A 23,918-nucleotide genomic window follows, 5' to 3' on the forward strand; every position below is an offset into this window, starting at 1 on the left:
GACCATAAATATATAGGAGCAGAATTAGGCCATTTGGCCCATTGTGTCTTCTCCACCATTTCATCATGGCAGATCCAATTTTCCTCTCATCCCCAATCTCTTGCCATGTCGCAGTATCCCTTCATGCGCTGACCAATCAGGAATCTATCAACCTCTGCCTTAAATATACATCAAGACTTGACCTCCACAGCTGCCTGTGGCAAAGAATTTCACAGATTCACCTCTTTCTGGCTAAAGAAATTCCTCCTCATCTCCGTTCTAAAAGGACGCCTCCTCTCTATTCTGAGGCTGTCCCCTCTGGTCTTAGACTCTCCTACCATAGGAAACATCCTCTTCATTTCTTTTGATATAATCTATCAATATTGGTATTGGTTTGTTATTATCATGTGTACCAAGATATAGTGAAAGGTTGTCTTGCATATTGTTCATACAGATCAAAATCATTAGACAGTGCAATAAGGTAGAACAAGGTAAAATAACAATGCAGAATAAAATATAAAAGCTACAGAGAAAGCACAGGGCCCGTAAACAATAAAGTGCAAGATCATAGCAAGGTAGATTGTGAGGTCAAGGTATTTTGACCGTATCCATTGACAGCAAAGGGAAATTCAACTGGACTTACAACCTTGCAAATATTTTTATACAAAATATCAGCCAAATAATTTGGATGGAAATCTTTTAGCTTGTCATAATAATATGTTTTAGATTATCAACAAATTTTAACACCAAGCTTACACAATAATATTTTAAACACACTTTGCTAAAAGAAAACACTTTTTCATCAATATGCATAATATCCCCTTAAAGATCTCTACTTCAAGGAAAATTATAAGATATAAAAAGGAAACATACTTTGCAAGACAGATCACAGCTTAATATGAGGGTAAGAGATCGTGTTGAAACTCCAGTTATAGAGTGCAGTAACAAACATTACAAAGGAAGGCAAATTTGGAAGGGATTTCAAACTTGTATATTGCAGATAGGGAGATACAAAGAGGATAGACTTTTCTACAGATGGAGATCAAAACGGTGCATTGACTGAATTGATATTGCACCAGCTACAGCTACAGGTAGCTGTTTGCATGTAACAGCGGCCACACCCCGGGCAACGGCTTCGAAAAGCCAGCTAAACCAGTTGAAGGTAGCTGACAGGTCTCAAACTCTCGGTGAGATAGGGAGTTGTCTATCCCAGCATGTGAAGACAGACCCTGGCGGATTGAGCGGACAAGACCAATGGAAGGTCCAACGGTCAAGAAGGTGGTCTCTGCAAACGTCGTGGAACGTGTAGAGCAGGACAAGACACAGAAGATGTCCTGGTCATCCACTGCACCTAGTCCCATCTCCAGCTGTCTTGACTCTGTCTTGCTACTGGATCCAGATGGGAATTGGGAAGAGAGAGTGAGACAAACACTGCGCAACTCTCCCTCACTTAAATCCAAATCACGCGCTAGTGTCGGCATCATTATAATGGTGTCGAGGTCCTCATCAACATCGACGATGGACGAACACGAACGAACACTATTGCACCAAGACCTTGAACTGAAGACACAATCTCTACTTATGCAGTAAATTGTAACAACGTCAAGCAAAACTAGACTATAGGCTATTTCAACTAGCTTTTCATAAATTAATCTCAATTTACCATACTTCTAAGTTACAAAACACTGGTTTAGCTACAAAGTATTGAGTCTATTTCTGGAAACACAATTCTGGAAGTATTTAAAGATATTAGAAAAAGTATAGATATTTATTAGGATCGTTTCAGGAATTAAAAACTTCAGGAAAAATGTTAGACTGGAGGAAGATGAGAGAATACTTGATGGAGGTACAATACACATTTATAACGAGTAAACAGAGAGGAACCCACTTCTTTGTAGATTTAAAGTAATGAGCCAAAGATTCGGATTTAGTGAGGAAAAAATATTTTTACTTGGATTAGTTATAATCTCACAGCCTTAAAGAATGGTGGAAACAATGATTCAGAGTTTTCTAAAGGGAGTTAGATAGACACTTGAGGGAAAATAATTAACGAGGTCAACGGGTCTGGAACTAGAAAATGAAAATAAGTAGTTCTGATACAGGATTTCAACACAAAACAGTTCCGTTCATCCATAGATGCTGCTTGGCCTGCTGAGTTCCTCCAGCAGATTGTGTTCTGCTGAAAAGGAATAGATTGCTCGACAGTAACTCAACACAGCTGATGGGTTGAATGGCCTTCTGTGCTTTAATAGTTCTCCTGTTCAATGATTACATAGTGGAGGTAGTGTGACCTATCCTGGTAATATCATCTGAAAGATTAGGCAAATGATAAATCTGGCATCAAATCAGTATTGCACACAGACAGACAACACTACATACTTTGGCATTTGAGAGTGCCTGCAATTGCTGCTATCACTCCCTTTTTTGCCATTGGCATAAATTAAGCCATGAATGCAAATGAGCACATTGCATACTGAATTGGAATAATTTGCTAATCATGTAACTTAAATCTTTTACCTGAACATGGTTCAAAGGATTCTTGAAGGCATAAAGCATAATAAAAACTTAAAACTCACTTTATCTTAGGTAGACGCTCAGCTAAAAAGAAATACACACTTGTAAATACCTAAAATATATAAATCAAATATACTTTGTTGCACAGTTTCAGGATTCTGCTCCAACAAAATTAAGACTTCTCCTGCCTAAAATCCAATCATGGAAAGGGAATTATTGGTATCCAAAGTCTGTACTTTAAAAAAAAATTGAAATGATACCATCCTGCATTCAGAAATTTCACCATACAAAATAAGAATCTCCAAGATAAATTGTTAATTTCAGTTATACAGTCAGAAGCATGGCAGGCACATACTTTCATTTTTCTCTCCAGAGGGAGAGATTGTGAAAACACAATATATTCTATAGATGTTGACAAGCCCCTACAGAATACTAACGTAATTGTGGTCTGGAGTTAGAATTTCAATTATACATAACTTTTCATTGAGTGAAAAACATTTTTGTGAATTTTTTAATCACTACCCTCAGAAAAAATGAAAATTACTCTAGCAGTACAACTCTTCCACTTCATACAACAGAAATCTTAAAAGCCACAAAGACAGTTCTTTTCAAAAACTAAGATGTGATTTCATGCTGACAGCAGAGACTTTAATTCCTAACAGTTTTGCCTGGATTCAACTCCAGAGTCCAGAAACAATAAAACATAATACAAATGGTTATTCAACCCAATTCCTGTTTATACTAATATTTATATAAGATACAGTAGTTACCTCGACAAAGCCTCAGGCTCCATAAAGCAGCGTTGCTCAATGTTCCATGTGACACGCTTCTTCAAATTTTCTGCCTCTGTTCTAAATGCCCAGTCCTGGATAATAATTGAAAGATATAAAATTCTCAGATGTCTTTTGTTCTATCAGGAGCAAATCTGTATCAGATGAAGCCATATTGGTAAATACCACCCAGTGTTACTACAGGTGTCATCTGTAACGTTGCTGCTTAAACTGTATTGAACAATTCAATCAGCTGGTTGTGCTTGGTTAAAGTATGACCATCTTTTCAAGTACATTCCTTCAGGTAGCTTTGTTGTTTTCAATTGGGCCCTGTATCTTCAAGACACACAAAATGCTGGAGAAATGCAGCAGGCCAGGCAGCATCTATGGAAAAGACATTTTGGGCTGAGACGTCAACTTTACCCTTTTCCATAGATGCTGCCTGGCCTGCTGAGTTCCTCCAGCATTTTGTGTGTGTTGCTTGGATTTCCAGCATCTGCAGATTTTCTCCTGTTTCTATATCTTCAAAAGCTCATTTGACTGTTGTTTACAAACAAGAGGCAAAGCAAAATCAGCAAACTTGATCAGTCCAACTTTTGATAAGGAACAATTGATAATAAGTTGAGGGGAGCTTTAAAATGCAATTTTTAATTCAATTTGCATCATTATTCCAGCTTGAGCAATAGCAGTGATGGATTTACAGAGAATGAAAGAAATATCTACCTCAGTTTCTAAGTATAGAATGTCAATTTCATTGCAGAACAACTTTGGGCTGCTGTCTGGTGTTATACTATTTGATTTTTTGGATTTAGCCAATAGTGACATGCAAGATGCAAACAGTTTACCCCTTACTTTTCTCCTCTGCCTCAAGCATACACATACCTATTTTTCCAGATACACAAGAAATGCAACCTAGTAAGGCCATGGAAGAATCGTTAAAAAAAAGGATGGTGAAGAACATCTTCAGCTTGATCTTGCACTCCCAGCCTAGAGCTTAGAAAATGAAACCGTACTATAGTACACAACACGTTGTAGATGTACTCTTTACATTATGCCATAATAGGAATATGTGGTCTGAAACAGACTTAGAGAATGCAGAGCATAAACAGCAGCTTACTGGAAGGTGCAATCAGCTTTAAGTTCTGCATGAGACACAGGTGGGGCTATCAGCAGGAGAGTAACGGGAAACACATTGAAAAACTTGCTGCACTTGCTGCAAAACTAGACTGCTAAAAAGATTGTATTTCAAATCAACTTATTATCTTGAGTACATGACTTTGCAAAGAGCTGGATCCAATTCTTTCCAAAGGGGAGGTACAGCTAACCCTATTCACTCACTTTATTCGACCCTAAATCCAATTGCAATGAAATTCAAACTGAAAATGTCATAACCTCTTTGCAGCATAAACAAAGTTCTCTCCAACATCTTAATGTTCTAATTCTGCACAAGGTAAATAGAGAGATGCAAGGTCAGCCAGCTATTATCACATTTAAAGGAATTTGAAGGATGTTACAGCTCTCCAGCAATCTGCATTTACTTATAACAAGAATTATTGAATCAACCCTCAGGAAAGTGGCAGCGATCCTACGCAGCAGAATCAATTAGCTTAATCTATAACTTTGGAGCTGCTTCCTGCACCCAAGTGGAGCTCATCGACTTCATCATCTTTGCCTCCAACTTCTGCCCTGCCCTCAAATTTAGCTGGTCCATTTCTGTCACCTCCCTCCCCTTCCTTGACCTCTCTGCCTCTAACTCTGGAGACAGCTTTTTGACGGATACATATTATAAATCCATGGACTCTCACAGCTACCTGCACTATACCTCTTCCCACCTCATTACTTGTAAAAATGCCATCCACTTCTCTGAATTTCCCTATCTCCACCACATTTACTCTCAGGATGAGGCTTTTCATTCCAGAACTAAGCTCCTTCTTCAAAGAAAGGGACTTCCCTTTCTCCACCATCAAGGCTGCCCTCAACTGCATCTCTTACATTTGGCGCACATCTGCTTTCACCCCTATCCTCCGCCATCCCACCAGGGATAGGGTTGCTCTTGTCCTTACCTACCACCCCACAAGCCTCTGCATCCAGCACATAATTCTCTTTAACTTCTGCCATCTCCAACAAGATCCCATCACCAAGCACATCTTTTCCTCACCCCCACCGCAACTTTCTGCTTTCCACAGAGATCGCTTCCTATGCAACTCCCTTGTCTATTGGTCCTTCCCCACTGATCTCCTTCCTGGCACCTATCCTGCCCCTACAGCTCCTCCCTCACTAACATTCAGGGCCCCAAACAGTCCCTCTAGGTGAGGCGACACTTCACCTGTGAGTCTGCTGGGGCTATCTACTGTATCTAGTGCTCCCAGTGTGGTCTCCTGTATATCGGTGAGACCCGACGTTGATTGGAGATCGCTTCGCTGAGATCACCCAGTGCCCACCCATTTTAATTCCACTTCCCATTCCCATTCCGACATGTCAATCCATGGCCTCCTCTTCTGGTCAGATGAAGCCACACACAGGTTGGAGGAGCAACACCTTATATTCCGTCTGGGTAGCCTCCAACCTGATGGCATGATCATCGATTTCTTGAACCCACCCACTCTCCTTCACCATTTCCCATTTCTGTTTCCCTCTCTCACCTTATCTCCTTACCTGCCCATCATCTCTCTCTGGTGCTCCTCCCACTTTTCCTTCTTCAATGGACTTCTGTCTTCTCCTATCAGAAACACCCTTCTCCAGCCCTGTATCTTTTTCACCAATCAACTTCCCAGCTCCTTACTTCACCCCTCCCTCCTCCTCCAGGTTTCACCTATCAGTTTGTGTTTTCCCCCCCTCCCCCCCCCCCCATGCTTTCTTACTCTGACTCCTCATCTTTTTATCCCAGTCCTGATGAAGGGACTCGGCCCAAAACGCTAACAGTTTTCTTTTCCATGGATGCTGCCTGGCCTGCTGAGTTCCTCCAGCATTTTGTGTGTGTTGTTTAATCTGTAACATCTTTTTTTATAACTCAAGAAATTAATCTCAATGCTGTGCTTCATGTGGCGCTGTTACTTTTAGATGCATTTCAATCTTTACACTAGATCTTTTTGCTCCACTAAGCAACTTAGCGGGTTATTTTCCAGTAAGTATGTGATAACCTTATTCTTCTTAATAAATATACTACCTCACAATTATCTACTAGTAGGTCATTTGTCCCTTATCCTTGTTCTGTATTTATGAACCTTTTCCTTTACTTTCATGCAGTCATAAACCTCATAATTTGCTGACATCCACAAATTTTGAAATTGTATTTCTGAGTTCTGAGTACATTCATATGGATGGCTGACAACAGTGATTTCAGCACCGATCTTTGTATATTACATTGCCTGCCTTATGTCTTACCTCTTTGTTGTTTAGTTCCCCGTCTTCATCTTCATATGGACAAACCTCAATGAAGGAATCTGGAATATTCTGAGCCCCAGATGCAACAATGTTGCTTATTGGCCATCTCTTTGATCTTATAATGGGCTCTTTTTCTCCTGCAGCTTTCAAAATCCCATTAGAAAAAATCACCTTCTGAAATAAAATTCAGTTGACATAATTAAATAATGCCATTTCAGATAACTTTGAACTGGTTAGATATTTAGGGAATTAATGGTTTTTGAATTTAATATGATTAGTTGAACATTTTAAGGGGATTTGAATTTTTAAAAAATAATAAAAATGCTAAACACCAATAAAGTTTTGGTTAAATCATACAAGAACTCTATGCATAATTTTGGTTTTATTGTTACAAAAATAATACAGAAGACCAAGGGTATAGAAGCAGAATTAGGCCATATGGCCCATTGAGTCTGCTCGGCCATTTCATCATGGCTGATCCAATTTTCCTCTCAGCCCCAACCTCCTATAACCCTTCATGCTCTGACAAATCAAGAATCTATCAACCTCTGCCTTAAACAGACATAAAGACCTGGTCTCTATAGCTGCCTGTGGCAAACAACTCCATAGATTCACCACTCTCTGGCTAAAGAACTTCCTCCTCATCTCTGTTCTAAAAGGACACCCCTCTATTCTGAGGCTGTCATCCTCTGGTCTTAGATGCTCCCACCATAGGAAACATCCTCTCCTCATCCACTCTATCAAGGTCTTTCACCATGCGATTGGATTCAATGAGGTCACCCCTCATTCTTCTGAATTCTACTGAATACAGGCCCAGAGCCATTAAACGCTCTTCATATGATAAGTCACCAAATCCTGGAATCATTTTCGTGAACTTCCTTTGAACCCTCTCCAGTTTCAGCACATCCTTTCTAAGATAAAGGGCCCAAAACTGCTCACAATACTCCAAACGAGTATGCTCACAATACTCCTGATGCTGTATTCCATCTGCCATTTCTTTGCCCATTCTCCTCATCTGTCTAAGTCCTTCTGTAGCCTCTCTACTTCCTCAAAACTACCTGCCCCTCCACCTACCTTTATATCGTCTGCAAACTTTGCAACAAAGCCATCAATTCCATCATCCAAATCATTAACATATAAGGTAAAAGGAATCAGTCCCAATCAGAATCAGACCCCTGTGGAACACCACTAGTCACTGGTAGCCAACCAGAAAAGGCTCCCACTCTTAGCCTCCTGCCAATCAGCCACTGTTTTATCCATGCTAGAATCTTTCCTGTAATACCATTGGCTCGAAACTTGTTAAGCAGCCTCATGTTTGGCACCTTCTGAAAATCCAAGTACACAACATCAACCAATTCTCCTTTGTCTATCGTGCTTGTTATTTCTTCAAAGAATTCCAACAGTTTTGTCAGGGAAGATTTTCCCTTGAGGAAACTGTGCTGAACATGGCCAATTTTATCATGCGCCTCCAAGTACCCAGAGACCTCATCCTTAATAATCAACTCCAACATCTTCCCAACCACTGAGGTCAGACTGACTAGCCTATAGTTTCCTTTCTTCTGCCTCTCCCCCTTCTTGAAGAGTGACATTTGCAATTTTCCAGTCTTTCAGAACTATTCGGGAATCTAATGATTCTTGAAAGATCATTACTAACACCTCCCCAATCTCTTCAGCCGCCTCCTTCAAAACCCTGAAGTGTACACTATCTGATGCAGATTACTTATCTACCTTCAGACCTTTCAGTTTCCCAAGAATGTCCTCTCTTGCAATGGTAAATTCACACACTTCATGACCACTGACACCTGGAACTTCCACCATTCCACTAGTGTCTTCCACAGTGAAGTCTGATGCAAAATACTTATTCAGTTCATCCACCACTTCCTTGTCTCCCATTACTACCTCTCCACCATCATTTTCCAGTGGTCCAATATCCACTCTCATCTTATTTTTTACACATTATGTATCTAAAGAAACTTTTGGTATTCTCTTTAACATTATTGGCGAGCTTACTTTTGTATTCCATCTTTACTTTCTTAAAGACTTTTTAGTTGCCTTCTGTTGGTTTGTAAAAGCTTCCTGATCCTCTGTCTTCCCACTAATATTTGTTCTATTATATGCCCTCTCTTTGGCTTTTATGTTGGGTTTCACTTCTCTTGTTAGCCACAGTTGTGTCATCTTGCCTTTAGAGTACTCCTTCCTCTTTGGGATGTACCCTATATATCCTGTGCTTTCTGAACTGCTTCCAGAAATTCCAACCATTGCAGCTCTGTCATCATCCCTGACAGTGTTCTTTTCCAATCAATTCTGGCCAATTCCTCTCTCATACCTCTGTAATTCCATTCACTCCACTGTAATACGGATACATCTGCCTTTAGCTTCTCCTTTCCAAATTTCAGGGTGAATTCGATCATATTATGATCACTTGCCCTTGAGGGTTCTTTTACCTGAAGGTCTCTAATCAATTCTGGTTCATTGTACAACAGCCAATCCAGAATAGCTGATCCCCTAGTGGGCTCAGCCACGAGCTGCTCTAAAAAGCCATCTCATTGGCATTCTAGAAAGTGCTCCTCTTGGAGTCCAGCACCAACCTGATTTTTCCAATCTACCTGCATATTGAAATCCCTCATTACTGCTGTAACTTTTCCTCTTTGGCTTGCATTTTCTATCTCCTGTATAATTTATAGACCACATCCTTACTACTGTTTTGAGGTCTGTATACAATTCCCATCAGGGTTTTTTTTCTACCCTTGCAGTTCCCTAGCTCTATCCACAATGATTCAACAGCTTCTGACCTTATGTTACCTCTTTCCGATGATTTGATTTCATATTTTACCTATGGGTTAACACCACCCTTTCTGCCTTCCTGACTGTCCTTTTGAAAAATGTGTACCCTTGGACATTCAGCTCCCAGCTACAATATTTCAGACATGATTCAGTGATGCCTACAACATCATGCATGCCAATCTGCAACTGTGCTACAAGTTCATCTACCTTTTGTATGCTGTGTGCATTCAAATATAACACATTCAGTGCTGCATTCACACTTCCCGATTTTGTCTGCCCCTTTTGTTGGAACTCATCCCATTGACTGCAATTTTGCCCTATCAGCAGCCTCTCCTGTTGATTACCTCTGTTTGTAAACTGGCTACCTCATCTTCATCCGCCTTTCCTATGATACTTCTTGCATTGAAAGTCATGCAGCTCAGGACGCTAGTTGCACCATACTCAGCCTTCTGATTCCTAACTTTGTCTGAGGTCTTATCAACATGTACCTCCTCACCTCTCCACTAACTGTTCTGGCACTCTGGATCCCTTCCCACTGCAACTCTAGTTTAACAAACCTTCCCACTAAGATATTAGTCTCCATCCAATTCAGGTGCAAACCATCCATTCTGTACAGGTTCCACCTTCCCTTGAAGAGAATCCAATGATCCAAAATTCTTCTGCCCTTCTTTCTACACCAACTCCTTACTTATGTATTAAGCTGTATAATCTCCCTAAACCATTATTTAGAGAGTGGTGAGGAAATAAATTGTGCTACTACGTGAAGTGGTTGAGGTGACTCACAAAGGTATTAGATTGACCAGGTTAAATGGATGAGGCAGAAAGACATGTTAATACGGTAAAATGGTGGAAGGCAGCTTATTTTGTGAGTAAATACTAAATGAGTGAACTATTCCAGTGCCATTTATAATCTATGCAAGGTACTTTCCTGGAAAATAGGGTTCTCTGTTTACCTGAGTAGCTGCTGGAAGAAATAGAGCAACTATATAATTAAATTGTGGTCCTGTGGGATTCCAGCTCTCGGGAACTGAATAAGCAGACTCTGCAGTGATCCTCAGCAAATTAGATGCTTCTAATTGAGCTTCAGAAAGTAAAGGCTCTGGGACAGACACAGTAACGTCCAGGAAAGCCTGCATATAAAACATAGCAACTGGTAAAGTGCAAATATTACAAAGTTATACTGCTAATTATACTTACTTTATATTTTAACAAATTAGTGCACATAAACAGCTCATTAGATTCTAAGATCAAACTTCCAAACTTGATGGTGGTAAGGTTGATGGATTTTTTTTCCCTTATTCTTTCCAATCACATGGGAATTCCCTATGAGCTACTCTGGAACCAAGGTGGTCGAGATATCTGTTTTCAATCATTTAGTTAGGTCACAGCTAAATAGTGCTTGGTTAGCCTGAGTCACTATGTTACAGCAGTGATGTAATAGATTCAGACATCCCACCTCTCCCGGAAGTTCCGGGAGTCTCCCGCATAGCAATAGTTGCTCCCTGACGCCGGGAAATTATATACAATATCCTGGAATAGATTTTTTTGAGAGGGAGAGGAAGAGGCAGAGTGAGCATCCTGATTGGTCTCTCTTCATGCTAAGAGTGGTCCCCAACCAATATGATTTGGCGATATGAAACGATTTGAGTCAGCTGCACCTTTCCTCATTCCCTGTCACACACTGTTGAATTTTAACGCACGCGAGGTCATCAGTGACCCAAGACGTGCAAAGGAATGGGCCCGTGACCCATTTGTGAATGTCCCCAGTGGATCATCCATGTCAGCGCAGGGAAAAGATCAACTCCTCCAGCTTGCAGATGATGGCGGGCTGAAAAGTATGTTTGACATAACATCCCTGCCAGCATTCTGGATCAAAGTCAAGGCTGAATATCCTGAGATTGCTACGAAAGCACTGAAAACGTTGCTTCCATTTCCAACATATTTCTGTGAAGTGGTGTTTTCTGCAATGAATACTACGAAAACTAAACTGCGGAATAGACTGGACATAAGGAAACCCCTTCGAGTATCGCTGTCTCCCATCACCCCTCGATAGGACCGTGTTGTTGCAGGAAAACAAGCCCAGGGCTCCCACTGATTCAGTGATATTGGTGTGTTGCAAAGATTTTATATGTTCATACGAGGAAAATATGCGCTGTGTGTTTAATATCCAAATGTTACTTAAAATGTTATGATGCTATTGACTTATGAATGACTTATAATTCAGTGGTCCCCAACCTCCGGGCCGCAAAGAATACAGTGGTGGCCGGAACGCATCCAGCACATCTTTAAGAAAAAAGCCAAAATAAACAAGGTAATTAATTAGGTGCCACCCGGCACGTAAATGTCGGCCCAGATCAGAGGCGATTGTCGATTGCGTCGTCTCTGATTTGGGCCAATATTTATGTGCCAGGCGGCACCTAATTAATTAGCTTGTTTATTTTGGCTTTTTTCTTAAAGATGTGCTGGGTGCGTTCTGGCTACCGCTGTACTGCTGCATTCTTTGTGGTCCGGAGGTTTGGGACCACTGTTATAATTGACTTATCACTACATTCATGCGAGAAAAATATGCACAGTGTGTTTAATATTAAATTCGTTAGATAAACCCCTTTAGAAACGAAATTGAGTGTATTAGCCACTTACAAGTGACTTACAGTTGACTTATCACCTATATTCCGGTCGTGTTTAACACTGCCCGCCCCACCCTGGGTCGGCCGGTCTGCAAGAATATTGTCAATATTAAACCAATCCGCGGTGCAAAAAAGGTTGGGGACCCCTGATTTAAACTAGCTGGCTAGTTGCCCAGGAGCTACGCTATTGATGTCCTACGTGATGAGGCCACACTCCCTGTAGACTTGCTTAAAGTTGTAATAGAATAAACATGATAATATAAGTACATATTTTAATGTCACATTTTCTGCATATACCCAACTTGGTTTACAGATTAGACAAAATCACTAAACAAAGTATTTCATACACCCTTGGAGGTCGACCGGGGTGGGGGGGAGTGGGGATAAGGGGTTGCGGGGGGTGGGGCGCTACCTCCCTGAAATGAGTTTTTGCAGGGTGAATGCCTGTAGTTTGATAGAGAGCAATGAGGATACATTATGATATTACCAGAGCCGGAGAATTTTGAGGAGAGATTGAATTCAGTTAGTTGTTTCTTTTAAAACAAAGATTGAGGGGAGATGAGGAAGTCTATGAAAATCAAAACAAGCTCCTTTCCTCCCTCCCATCAACACTCACAGACAGAGACAAACAGTCCTCCAACCTTAGTACAGACCACATCCATTCTTGAGGCCTCCTGTAGTCAGGGTTAACCATGAATGTTGTATCCTGGCAGTCTACATATACACAATCCAGGGCAGTACAAAATGGAGAGCATGATGTTGCCCATGCAGCATGCTCCCCCTCTCCACACAGCTGATGAATCCAAAGGACGGCAGAAACTGATATAGTTTGTCACCAGTGGCACTGCAAAACTAGTCAGCATTTGACTCCACATAGGACTGCCTTAGGGACTCCAGATTTTTCTTTGGGTTTACTTCCAAAGCCTTCCCCATGAGTGGGTATAGCCGCAAGGCAGCAAAGGTTTGAGATCAGAGTTTTCCTTCTCATAGATGAGCTGCCAACTACGGCAGACAAGCCCCATCTACCCAGAGTCAATGGTTTTAAGGCACCAGTAATCTGCCTTTGCTCTTGTCAGTGGAAACAGTTCTGCCAGGCTTAGTAGCTAAGCCACAAGTGAAGGCCAGGAGCTGGACTTGGTTGTTAGAGGCTACCTTCCCCCCATTCCCCCACCCACTCAGCCATGACAACTTCAAAGAACCTGCCTCCATTGGACTAGTGGATTTGCACATATTGGGACTTCCAATGAAACTGTATTGCTAATAGGAGCATTTCACAAAAGTATATTCTGTACTGTAACTTCCTCTCTTATCCACCAAACTAACTTGATAATATTATTAAACTTAACTAAAAACTGTTTATGACTAACAAGATGTGCCTGACCAAATTGTGCCCACCACATATCAGGATGACTGAACTAATAGCCTAGAGGTTTAAACTAATAGTCCAAAAAATGTAAGTTTGCAATTCTTCAATACAAACCAAGAATTTTATTTCAAATCCTAACATAATTTTACCAATAACAAATGACCATGGAGCTGTTTTTGTTTAAACACTATTGGTTCACTAATATCCTTAGGTAAGAAAACATGCCATCCTCACCTTGTCAGGCCCATATGTGCCTCTAGACAACGTGGTTTACTCTGAAATGGCTGAGCAAGCCACTCAGTTGTCCTACAACTGTTATATTATAGCAGAAAAATAAAATGGAATCAATCTTGGCATGTAATTTAGATGTGACAAACTCACACCAAGCCCATGCAACCACAAGTCCAGACACCACAAAGCTAGTATTTTACTGATTACCTTAATTTCATCCGATATAGTTTGTTCTAAAGGAGCTCCGCCTAAAGGGTGGATTATAACAGTCTCTGTAAACGTACATTCTCCTAAGGATGAGAAAATTTAACATCAGCTTTTACATGTTATGTGTAATCAGATTTATTGAATAGATAAATCATGTCATTGACATTTCTGCTGATATCACCCACCTTGAACCAGAGGCAGTAAGTCCACTGTAGCTTGGCCAAGTACAACAGCCTTCTCATCTTTTTTTTTCTTTTCCTTAGGCAAAACTTCAAGAACTGTTACTATAGTTATATAGAAATGGAAAAAGCATTTCAAAAAGATATTAATAATTCTCTTAAGAACTTTTAAAACATAACAAGCAGAAGATAAAGGATCATATCATGGACACAAGAGATTCTGCAGATGCTGGAAATCTTGAGCAACATCTACGGAATGCTGAAGGAACTCAGCAGGTCAGGCAGCATCTATGGAGGGAAATAAACATGGAGTTGGATGTTTTGGGCTAAAATGCAAACAGTACTTTTGGGTCAAGTGCTAGAGGGCATGCATTTAGAAAGTGTTTGATGGGTGGGGGGGGGGGTGGTGTGGAGTAAGTTCAAAAGAGATGTCCAGGAATTAAAAGGTTGAGCATGTTGGGACTAATGTTCTGAGGTGTGTAGATTTCAATGCAAGGTGTATTGTCGGAAAAGCGGGTGTGCTTAGGGCAATACATGGGACAGTGATATTGAAGCCATTAGAAAGATTTGGTTGCAAGAGGGGCAGGACTGGCAGCTATTAGGGAATGAGACAGGGCAGGCGACAGAAGTTTGTGTAGGGGAGCATCTTGTGATCATAATGCCATTAGTTTCAATATAAGTATGGAGAAGGTTAGGTCTGGTCCTCAGGTTGAGATTCTAAATTGTAGAAAGGCCAATTTTATCAGAAAGGATCTGGCAAGTGTGTCAGAACAAAGGGCAAGGATAACAGGTTTTGGGAAGCTTGGTTTTTGACAGATATTGTAGTCCTGGCTAAGAAGAAGGAGGAGCATAACAGATATATAGGCAGGAAGGAGCAAATGAGGTATTTGAGGAGTATGAGATATGTAAGAAAACACTAAAGAAGGAAATCATGAGGACTAAAAGAAGGTATAAGGTTGCTCTAACAGACAAGGTGAAGGAGAATCCCAAGGGTTTCCACAGATGTATAAAGAGCAAAAATATAGCAAGAGACAAAATAGGTCCTCTGGTCAACTATACATGGAGATAAAAGAGATGGAGGAGATTTTAAATTGATTTTTTTGTGTCTGCATTTACTTGGGAGACAGACACAGAGCCTATAGAAATAAGGCAAAGCAGCAATGACTTCATTGACCCTATATAGATTACAGAGGAGGAGGTGTTTGCTCTCCTGAGGAAAATTAGGGTGGATTAAACCCCAGGGCCTGACAAAATGTTCCCTTATACCTTGTGGGAGGCAAGTGCAAAAACTGCAGGGGCCTTAGCATTGATATTTAAAATCATCCTTTGTGACAGCTGACGTACTGGAGGAATGGAGGATAACTCACGTTGTTCTGTTGTTTAAGAATGGCTCTAAAAATAAGCCAGAAAGTTCTTGGCTGCTGAGCCTGACCTCAGCAGTAGGTAAGTTATTAGATGGTATTCTAAGGGACCGGATTTATAAGTACTTGGATAGGCAGGGCAGATTATGGATAGTCAACATGGCTTTGACCGCAAGTCCCTACAAAGGATTGTGAGGACTACTGAGAGGATCATTGGGGTCTCTCTTCTGCCCATTAGAGATAATTATCAGGGGCGCTGCACATACAGGGCCCTTAGCATTTTTAATGATCCCTCCCATTCATCCAACAATCTCTTTGACCACCTAACATCAGGCAGTAGGCTCCATAGCATTAGGACAAGAACTGTTAGGATAGAAAACAGCTTCTTCCTCCAGGCCACTGATTTCCTTGTCACAACCCAGGTCACATCACGCATGAAGCATCAGTAGCATTATACTGTTAACTTTTTAAGTTTTGTTGTAAATGCACCCCATTACTTTTTAATTTACTAATGGTAATATTACTTTATGAGTTATGTATCTGAGTTATATGTACTCTGTTGTGCACCTTGGTCCGGAGGAATGCTGCTTTGTTTGATAGTACCTGTATACATGTTTACGGTTGAATGAGCAGAAAATGAACTTGGACTTAAACTTGAACATGAACTATGTGCATAGTAGGTCTTGCCTAATCAATCTCATAGAGTTTTTTGAGGAGCTTACCAGGGATGTTGATGAAACCAAGGCAATGGATGTTGTCTACATGGACTTTAGCGAGGCCTTTGACAAGGTTCTACAGGGGAGATTGGTCAAAAAGGACAAGTTGCTTGGCATTCCAGATGAGGTAGTAATGTAGACATGTGTGAGCAGTTGCAATTTGGGAGGAGAAACCAAGGTAGAACATACACAGTGAGCAATTGTTGCCAGGCCTTGAGGATATAAGTTATAGGGTAAGGTTCAATAGATAAGGATTTTATTCCCTAGAGCTTAGAAGAATGAGGGGAGATTTGATAGAGGCAGACAAAATTATGAGGGGAGATTTGATAGAGGTAGACAAAATTATGAGGGGTAGAGGTAGGATAAATGCAAGCAGGCTTTTTCCACTGAGGTTGGCGAGACTAGAACTAGAGGTTATGAAATAAGGGTGAAAGGTGAAATGTTTAAGGGGACCATGAGGGAGAACTCCTTCACTCAAAGGATGGCAAGAGTGTGGAATGAGCTGCCAGTGGAAGTGGTGGATGTGGAATTGATTTCAACATTTAACAGAAAATTGGATAGGTACATGGATGTGAGAGGTATGGAGGGCTATGGTCCAGGTGCATAGGCAGATTAATAGTTTAGCATGGAATAGATGAGCCAAAGAGTCTGTTTCTGTGCTCCACTGTTCTACATCTCTATGACTCCACATTGTCTATCATATGGTCCAATACCATAGTATAATTAAATTTAATTCTTCAACATTCCCAGATTCACATCCAAGATATGATTATGGTTGATGATTTAAACTTGATTACTAAGAGCATGAAAACTTACTGTCCTGCACCCTTCCAATTAGGGACTGTAATGGAACTCAGTTCCACCATAGTTGTTCTTATAAATTAATGTGAGCAAACAATTATATAAATGTATGTTTACAAATCAGAGGCAAAGGAAACTGATACTCACAAAGTACAGGTTTATGCACCAGGTTGTCCAATCCTTGAGCACCAAATAAGCAATCAAAGTTCGTTGTGAAATTGTACTCTATTTCACCTTCAGCTACCTGAAATTTCCCCGAGTCTCCAAGATGGATGTTATTATAATCAGCACGGATATATGACACTGGACTGTCTATTTTACTTCCTTTCTGCAAGGACAATAGAATACACTAGACATGGGATGAAATGAAAAAAACATTTTGATCTACCTATTGTGTATTTTAAAGTTGAAATCCCAACTACAAAAGCATTCAATTTAACATGGTATTTAAATATAAACCATGGAATCTGATCAAAAATGACAAATAAAATTAAAATTCATGACAGTAGCTGGCTTAAGCACATTCCATGTGCCCTTACGTTGTTACTTGCTGTTCTACGCCATCACACATAATACCATCAGCTCCCAGAATAATGAATTTCCAGAAACATTAAATAGTGAGTTCATGCTGCAGTGCAAAAATATAATGGAGTTTCTTCTAATATGAACAAGGCATCATAATGCAATATCCAATAATCCTAAATAGATGTTGTTCTCTGCCATGACAATAGGGGATGCTACAAATGGGAGATAATCATAAAGTTATCCTTGTACAACTCTAACATGCATTTTGCTAGGACTTGTATGAATTCACTATCTGTACCTGCAACAAAGGTTTGATTTTAGTAATATAAGCAATGGGACAAAACTCACAAAGGCAGTTGCCCTTTGTTTAAACAAATCTAAATGAAAGAATCCCTTCAAGTGTGCAACCACAAACTAAGATTTAACCTCCTTCAGATAAACTACCAAGATGATACATACCAAGTTCCTGCCTCTCAGCACTGTGATCTGCACTGGCACTGGATTGCGTGCTTTGATTTCAACATCAGGGTTCTCCATGTCTACATCTGCTGTTTGCAGTAATATGTAAACTGTTTTGGGAATAAAAACAGAATTAACACTATAATGTATACACATTCCACAACTAATATGCTCACCATATAAAGATTAACCACAGATTTACTGTAGACTACCATAGACCACAGCAGGTTTTCTATCCAGGCCTCTGTACCTCCCTCTGCAATTGGATCCTCGGCTTCCTAACCAGAAGACCACAATCTGTGCAGATTGGTGATAACAAATCCTCCTCGCTGACGATCAACACTGATGCACCTCAGGAGTGTGTGCTTAGCCCACTGCTCTATTCTCTATATATCCATGACTGTGTGGCTAGGCATAGCTCAAATACCATCTATAAATTTGCTGATGATACAACCATTGTTGGTAGAATCTCAGGTGATGACAAGAGGGCGTACAGGAGTGAGATATGCCAACTAGCGGAGTGGTGCCGCAGCAACAACCTGGTACTCAACGTCAGTAAGACGGAAGAGCTGATTGTGCACTTCTGGAAGGATAAGCCGAAGGAATACATACCAATCCTCACAGAGGGATCAAAAGTGGAGAGAGTAAGTAGTTTCAAGTTCCTTGGTGTCAAGATCTCTGAGGACCAAACCTGGTCCTAACATATCGATGCAGTTATAAAGAAGGCAAGACAGTGGCTATACTTCAGTAGGAGTTTGAAGAAATTTGATATGTCAATAAATACACTCAAAAACTTCTATAAATGTACCGTGCAGAGCATTCTGACAGGCTGCATTACTGTCTGGTATGGGTGGTGGGGGGGGGGGCTACTGCACAAGACCCGAAAGAAGCTGCAGGGGGTTATAAATTTAGTCGGCTCCATCTTGGGTACTAGCCTACAAAGTATCCAGGATATCTTCAGGGAGCGGTGTCTCAGAAAGGCAGCATCCATCATTAAGGACCCCCAGCACCCAGATCATGGACTTTTCTCACTGTTACCATCAGGTAGGAGGCACAGAAGCCTGAAGGCACACACTCAGTGATTCGGGAACAGCTTCTTCCCTCTGCCATCCAATTCCTAAATGGACATTGAACCCTTGGATACTACTGCACTTTAATATACAGTATTTCTGTTTTTTGCATGATTTTTAATTTATTCAATAAAAGTATACTGTTATTTATTTATTATTATTGGTATTTTGTTTTGTGTTTTTTTTTCTTCAATATTAGGTATTGCATTGAACTGCTGCTACTAAGTTAACAAATTTCACATCACATGACGGTGATAATAAACCTGATTCTGATTTAGTTTTTTATTCCCATTAGCTGATGAATGTACAGTAACCTCCCTCCATGTTCTATATAATATTAAATAGTTTGATCAAGTGCCTAGTAAATTAGAATGTTTAATTGTTGATTCAGCAAAGGCACAAAAGTTTACTTGAACAATTAGCTAATGTCTTGCAGTGGTTTTATCACTCAGCAGGTCAGGCTGTGTCTATGGAGAGTGGACATTTCCACTCATGACTCTTCACTTCATATGTCATCTGAGGTTACTTTTGCAGACCTTTTTAGTGACTGCCAATGATTTTGTGGGAGGTATGAGAATGTGGTAAAGAGGGTGAGTAGTTTCAAGTTCCTCAATATACACATCACCAAGGATCTCACCTGGACTGTACATACTGACTGTGGTGAAAAATGCACAACTGCGCCTCTTTCACCTCAGATGGCTGAAGAAGCTTGATATGAGTTCCCAAATCCTCATGACTTTCTACATGGGCACCATCGAGAGCATCCTGACTGGCTGTGTCACCTCCTAATATGGGAACTGTACTTCCCTCAATTGCAGGGCATTGCAGAGAGTGGTGCGACCGGCACAGTGCATCCGTGGATGGGAACTTTTTGCTATTCCGGACATCTAAAGTAGCAGGTGCGTAAAAAGGGCCCAGAGGATCATCTGGGTCTCCAGCCACCCCAGCACAAGCTGTTTTAGCTGCTTCCGTCTGCAGCATGAAGGCCAGGACCAACAGACTCTGGGACAGCTTCTTCCACCAGGCCATCAGATATATCAACACACATTGATCTGATTGCATATCTGACTATACATTGGTCTGATTATGTTTCTGATTGTACATACATGTATCATCATCATCATCAGGTGCCATGCCCAGTTTGAACTCTGGCTGCCATGGCCCACACACTTCTGTTTCGGGTCAAGTGGATCAATTCATTGGTATTCATTTCTAGTTCTCTGGCTGCTGTCTCCATCATCATTTGTCTTCGTCTTCCTCTTGCTTTCTTCCCTTCAATCTTTCCCATAATTACCGTGCATTCTAACTCCTCTTTCCTAATCACATGTCCAATGAAGTTACCTTGCCTTTTCATGATCTCATACATTATTTCTCTTTTTGTGTTTGCTCTGTTCATGACATCCTCGTTAGATATTCGTTTTGTCCATGATATTCTTTGCATCCTCCTCAAAAACCACATCTCTGCTGCTACAATTCGTTTCCTCATGATACTAGATATTGTCCAACATTCTGAGCCATATAACATAACTGGATAAACGTAACATTTCAGTACTCTGAGGTGGGTTGTCATGCCTAGTTTAGTATTGGTCAGTATACTCTTCATTCTCGTAAAGGTGTCTTTTGCCACCCCTACTCTTCTTTTGATGTCCAAGTTGCACCTGCCATCTGATGTCACCCAGCTTCCTAAGTAGCAAAAGTTCTGTACTTGTTTTATATCTTCCCCATTTATTCTCAGCCTGCAGATAGGATTCTCCTTCTTTTTGGATATCACCTTACATTCTGTCTTTTTGCAATTGATAGATAGACCCATTTTTGCATTTTCTTCAACAATTATATCAATTAAGTTTTGTAGTTCTTCCTCCGTACTTGCAATTAACACAGTGTCATCTGCATATCTGAAATTATTGATGTTTTCACCACCAACTTTGATTCCCAAGATGTCTCTTATTTTTCGTAATATTGTTTCACTGTACACATTAAATAAATCAGGGGAGAAAACATACCCTTGTCTAACGCCTCTCTTGATTTTCGTAAACTGACTCACTTCTCCATCTATTCTTACAGCGGCAGTTTGTTCCCAGTACAGATTTCTGTTTAGGCGGAGGTCTTTCAAACCTAGATCTAGAGTTTTCTGTAATATTTCAAATAACTTAGTGTGCTTCAGTTTATCAAATGCTTTTATGTAGTCGATAAAACAAACAAATCTTTTTGAACTTGAATAGCTCGTTCTGACAGTATCCTTAACATCAATATTGACAAGAATAATACCAGAAAACATGAAAAAAATCGGTATTTTTCACTCTTCTTCAGAAAGCTGGAGCAATAGAATGTGAATTACATAGGAACACAAATTTAATGAGTCATATCACCAAGATACTTCTAAGAATTTTGATGACTAGAGCTAGAAGTAAGATACAAGCTGAAATAGGCAAAGAAGAATGTGGTTTTATGAAAGACAAAGGTACAAGAAATGCAATATTGATGTTAAGGATAGTATCAGAATGAGGTATTCAAGTGCAAAAAGATTTGTTTGTTTGTTTTATTGACTACACATACATTAACAAAACAATTTTAGAACATAGAACTTTTTAGAAATCTACAGCACATTACAGGCCCTTCAGCCCATAATGTTGTGCCAACCATGTAGCCTATTCTAGAATTTTGTGTACAATTTTAATGTTTGGGCAATATCCTCCCACATTTCCCTTCCTTTTTACTTATACATAGTGATGGAGATGCAACATAAAGATTTTTAGTCCCTCATTGTGAGATGGATGTAAGACATAAAAATTCTAATTCTAATTGTAAGTTGACTGCCCACTGCACCAAGAAAGGTACACGAAAAATACCTATAGACAATAGAGCAGAGATGAGAGTGAAATTTGGTTGTGATTTTGTACTTCTTCCTTTTCTTTGTCTCAGTTCATCCACAGTAGGCATTATCCATGATCCATAAAAACATAAGAAATAGGAGCAGGAGTAGGCCATCCAGCCCATTGAGCCTGCCCCGCTGTTCAATAAGATCATGGCTGATCTGTCCGTAAACTCAGCTCCATCTACCTGCCTTTTCCCCACAACCCTTAATTCCCTTACTATGTAAAAGCCTATCTAACTGCTTTTTAAATATGCTTAGAGAGGAAGCCTCAACTGCTTCCCTGGGCAGAGAATTCTACAGATTCACCACTCTCTGGGAAAAACAGTTTCTCCTCATCTCCGTCCTAAATCTTCTCTCCTGAATCTTGAGGCACTGTCCCCTAGTTCTAGTCTCACCTACCAATGGAAACAACTTTCCTACTTCTATCTTCTCTATCCCTTTCAAAATTTTGTATATTTCTATAAGATCCCCTCTCATTCTTCCGAATTCCAGAGAGTATAGTTCAGGAGTGGCGCTAAGGTGGTGCTAGCTGGGGCTATAGCCCCAGCAGAAATTGCAATAGCACCAGCGTAGCACCACCAAGGAATTAACTGCAGCTGCTTTGCTTTCTCTGTATAATTTTGAACACAGCTGTTTCTCCAGTTGATCTAGTGAAACAGCGCCCCCAATTACCATAGCACCCATGCAGCAATAAAGTTATAAACTCTGTCAGATCCACTCTACACTTCAGCTTATTCGTTCGTTGTCAATGTCTTGCCGTTGCTGTCCTCAGATCAGTTAAGCTGATCTAAGATCACTTAAGATGGTGACGTCACTCATTCTCACTCATGCGAGAGATTGACAGTATACATCCAGGTGCAGATCCATGGTCTTGCGAGACTAACAGATGCCACACGTGCACATTGTGCTTTTACAAGCGAGCGTGGGCCTGGCACGTGCATTATTTTGGCCGATGTGAAAAATGGATCGATTTTTAGTTAGAAAACAACCTCATCCAGAGGAATCAGTGGTGTCTCAGCCTGACCATGTCTTAATTGAAAGTGACATGCAGAAAGGAGTAAGTGGGGATGAGGACGACAGCAGTTCATCGAAGGAGTGTGAGGGCGAAGTAGAGGAACAAGAAATGGAGCGGGATTCGGAAGGGAACATGGATGAAGCTGCTCTTAGTGCTGGTGGGAATACTGTTAAGGATGTTAGCCAGCAGCCTGAGGAAGGACCCCGTCGGCCAGCATTGAAAAAGTACCCTTCGCAACAGTTTGGCAATCAGCAAAGGAGTTTATTCGTGGCTGGTTTGACCTGTACTCCTGGCTGGAATATTCAATCATAAAAGATGTTACATTCTGCTTCGCATACAGGCATTTCCTGTGTGAAGGACATGGGTTCCATTCTGAGTCTACCTTCACTGTCACCGGTTACCGCAACTGGCGGAAAGCTACAAACGGTACGACAGCTTTCAAAACCCACCATGTAAGTGCAGCTCACGTCAAATTTGCTGGTGAACGCAGCAGGCCAGGCAGCATCTCTAGGAAGAGGTACAGTCGACGTTTTGGGCCGAGACCCTTCGTCAGGACTAACTACTAGCTCTTCCTTCAGTTAGTCCTGACGAAGGGCCTCGGCCTGAAACGTCGACTGTACCTCTTCCTAGAGATGCTGCTTGGCCTGCTGTGTTCACCAGCAAATTTGATGTGTTTTGCTTGAATCTCCAGCATCTGCAGAATTCCTCGTGTTTATGTAAGTGCAGCTCATAAGTTTGCGATGGAGGCACAGGCCGAATTCAGATTGAGAAAACAAGACAGTTCAAGATTGGGAAATATGCTTGATAAAGGACATGCAAAGATTGTCCAGGAAAACCGTGAGTATATGAGAGCAGCGGTTGATTCTCTACGCTATACTGCGTGCCAAGGCATTGCCCAGCGAGAATACCGGGAGAATGTTGGATCTGGCAATAGGGGAAACTTTGTTGAGTTGCTCAGTGTAATAGGGAAGTTTGATAAGATTGTAGCTAAAAAAATAGAGGACAATCCTGGAAATGCAAAAAACACCCATCACGATATCCAAAATGAAATTATG

General features: G+C 40.7%; 1 protein-coding gene across 2 annotated transcripts in view; it reads right to left on the reverse strand.

Moving 5' to 3' along the window:
- The window catches only part of cfap70 (cilia and flagella associated protein 70), an 86,558-nt gene that overhangs the window by 59,661 nt on the left and 2,979 nt on the right, over positions 1-23,918 (reverse strand). Inside the window, exons 2-8 of one of the 2 annotated variants that reach the window (XM_072269534.1) lie at positions 17,904-18,013; positions 17,067-17,247; positions 14,048-14,146; positions 13,863-13,945; positions 10,385-10,561; positions 6,648-6,818; positions 3,264-3,358 (exon numbers count right to left, since the gene is read on the reverse strand). In XM_072269534.1, the coding sequence (XP_072125635.1) occupies positions 3,264-3,358; positions 6,648-6,818; positions 10,385-10,561; positions 13,863-13,945; positions 14,048-14,146; positions 17,067-17,247; positions 17,904-17,981 (884 nt within the window). In that variant the 5' untranslated portion in view covers positions 17,982-18,013. Of the gene's footprint in view, positions 1-3,263; positions 3,359-6,647; positions 6,822-10,384; positions 10,562-13,862; positions 13,946-14,047; positions 14,147-17,066; positions 17,248-17,903; positions 18,014-23,918 lie in introns of both variants that reach the window. The other variant, XM_072269533.1, reaches the window with a different exon arrangement.

The sequence above is a fragment of the Mobula birostris genome, chromosome 9, assembly GCF_030028105.1.
Source record: "Mobula birostris isolate sMobBir1 chromosome 9, sMobBir1.hap1, whole genome shotgun sequence".
NCBI lineage: Eukaryota > Metazoa > Chordata > Chondrichthyes > Myliobatiformes > Myliobatidae > Mobula > Mobula birostris.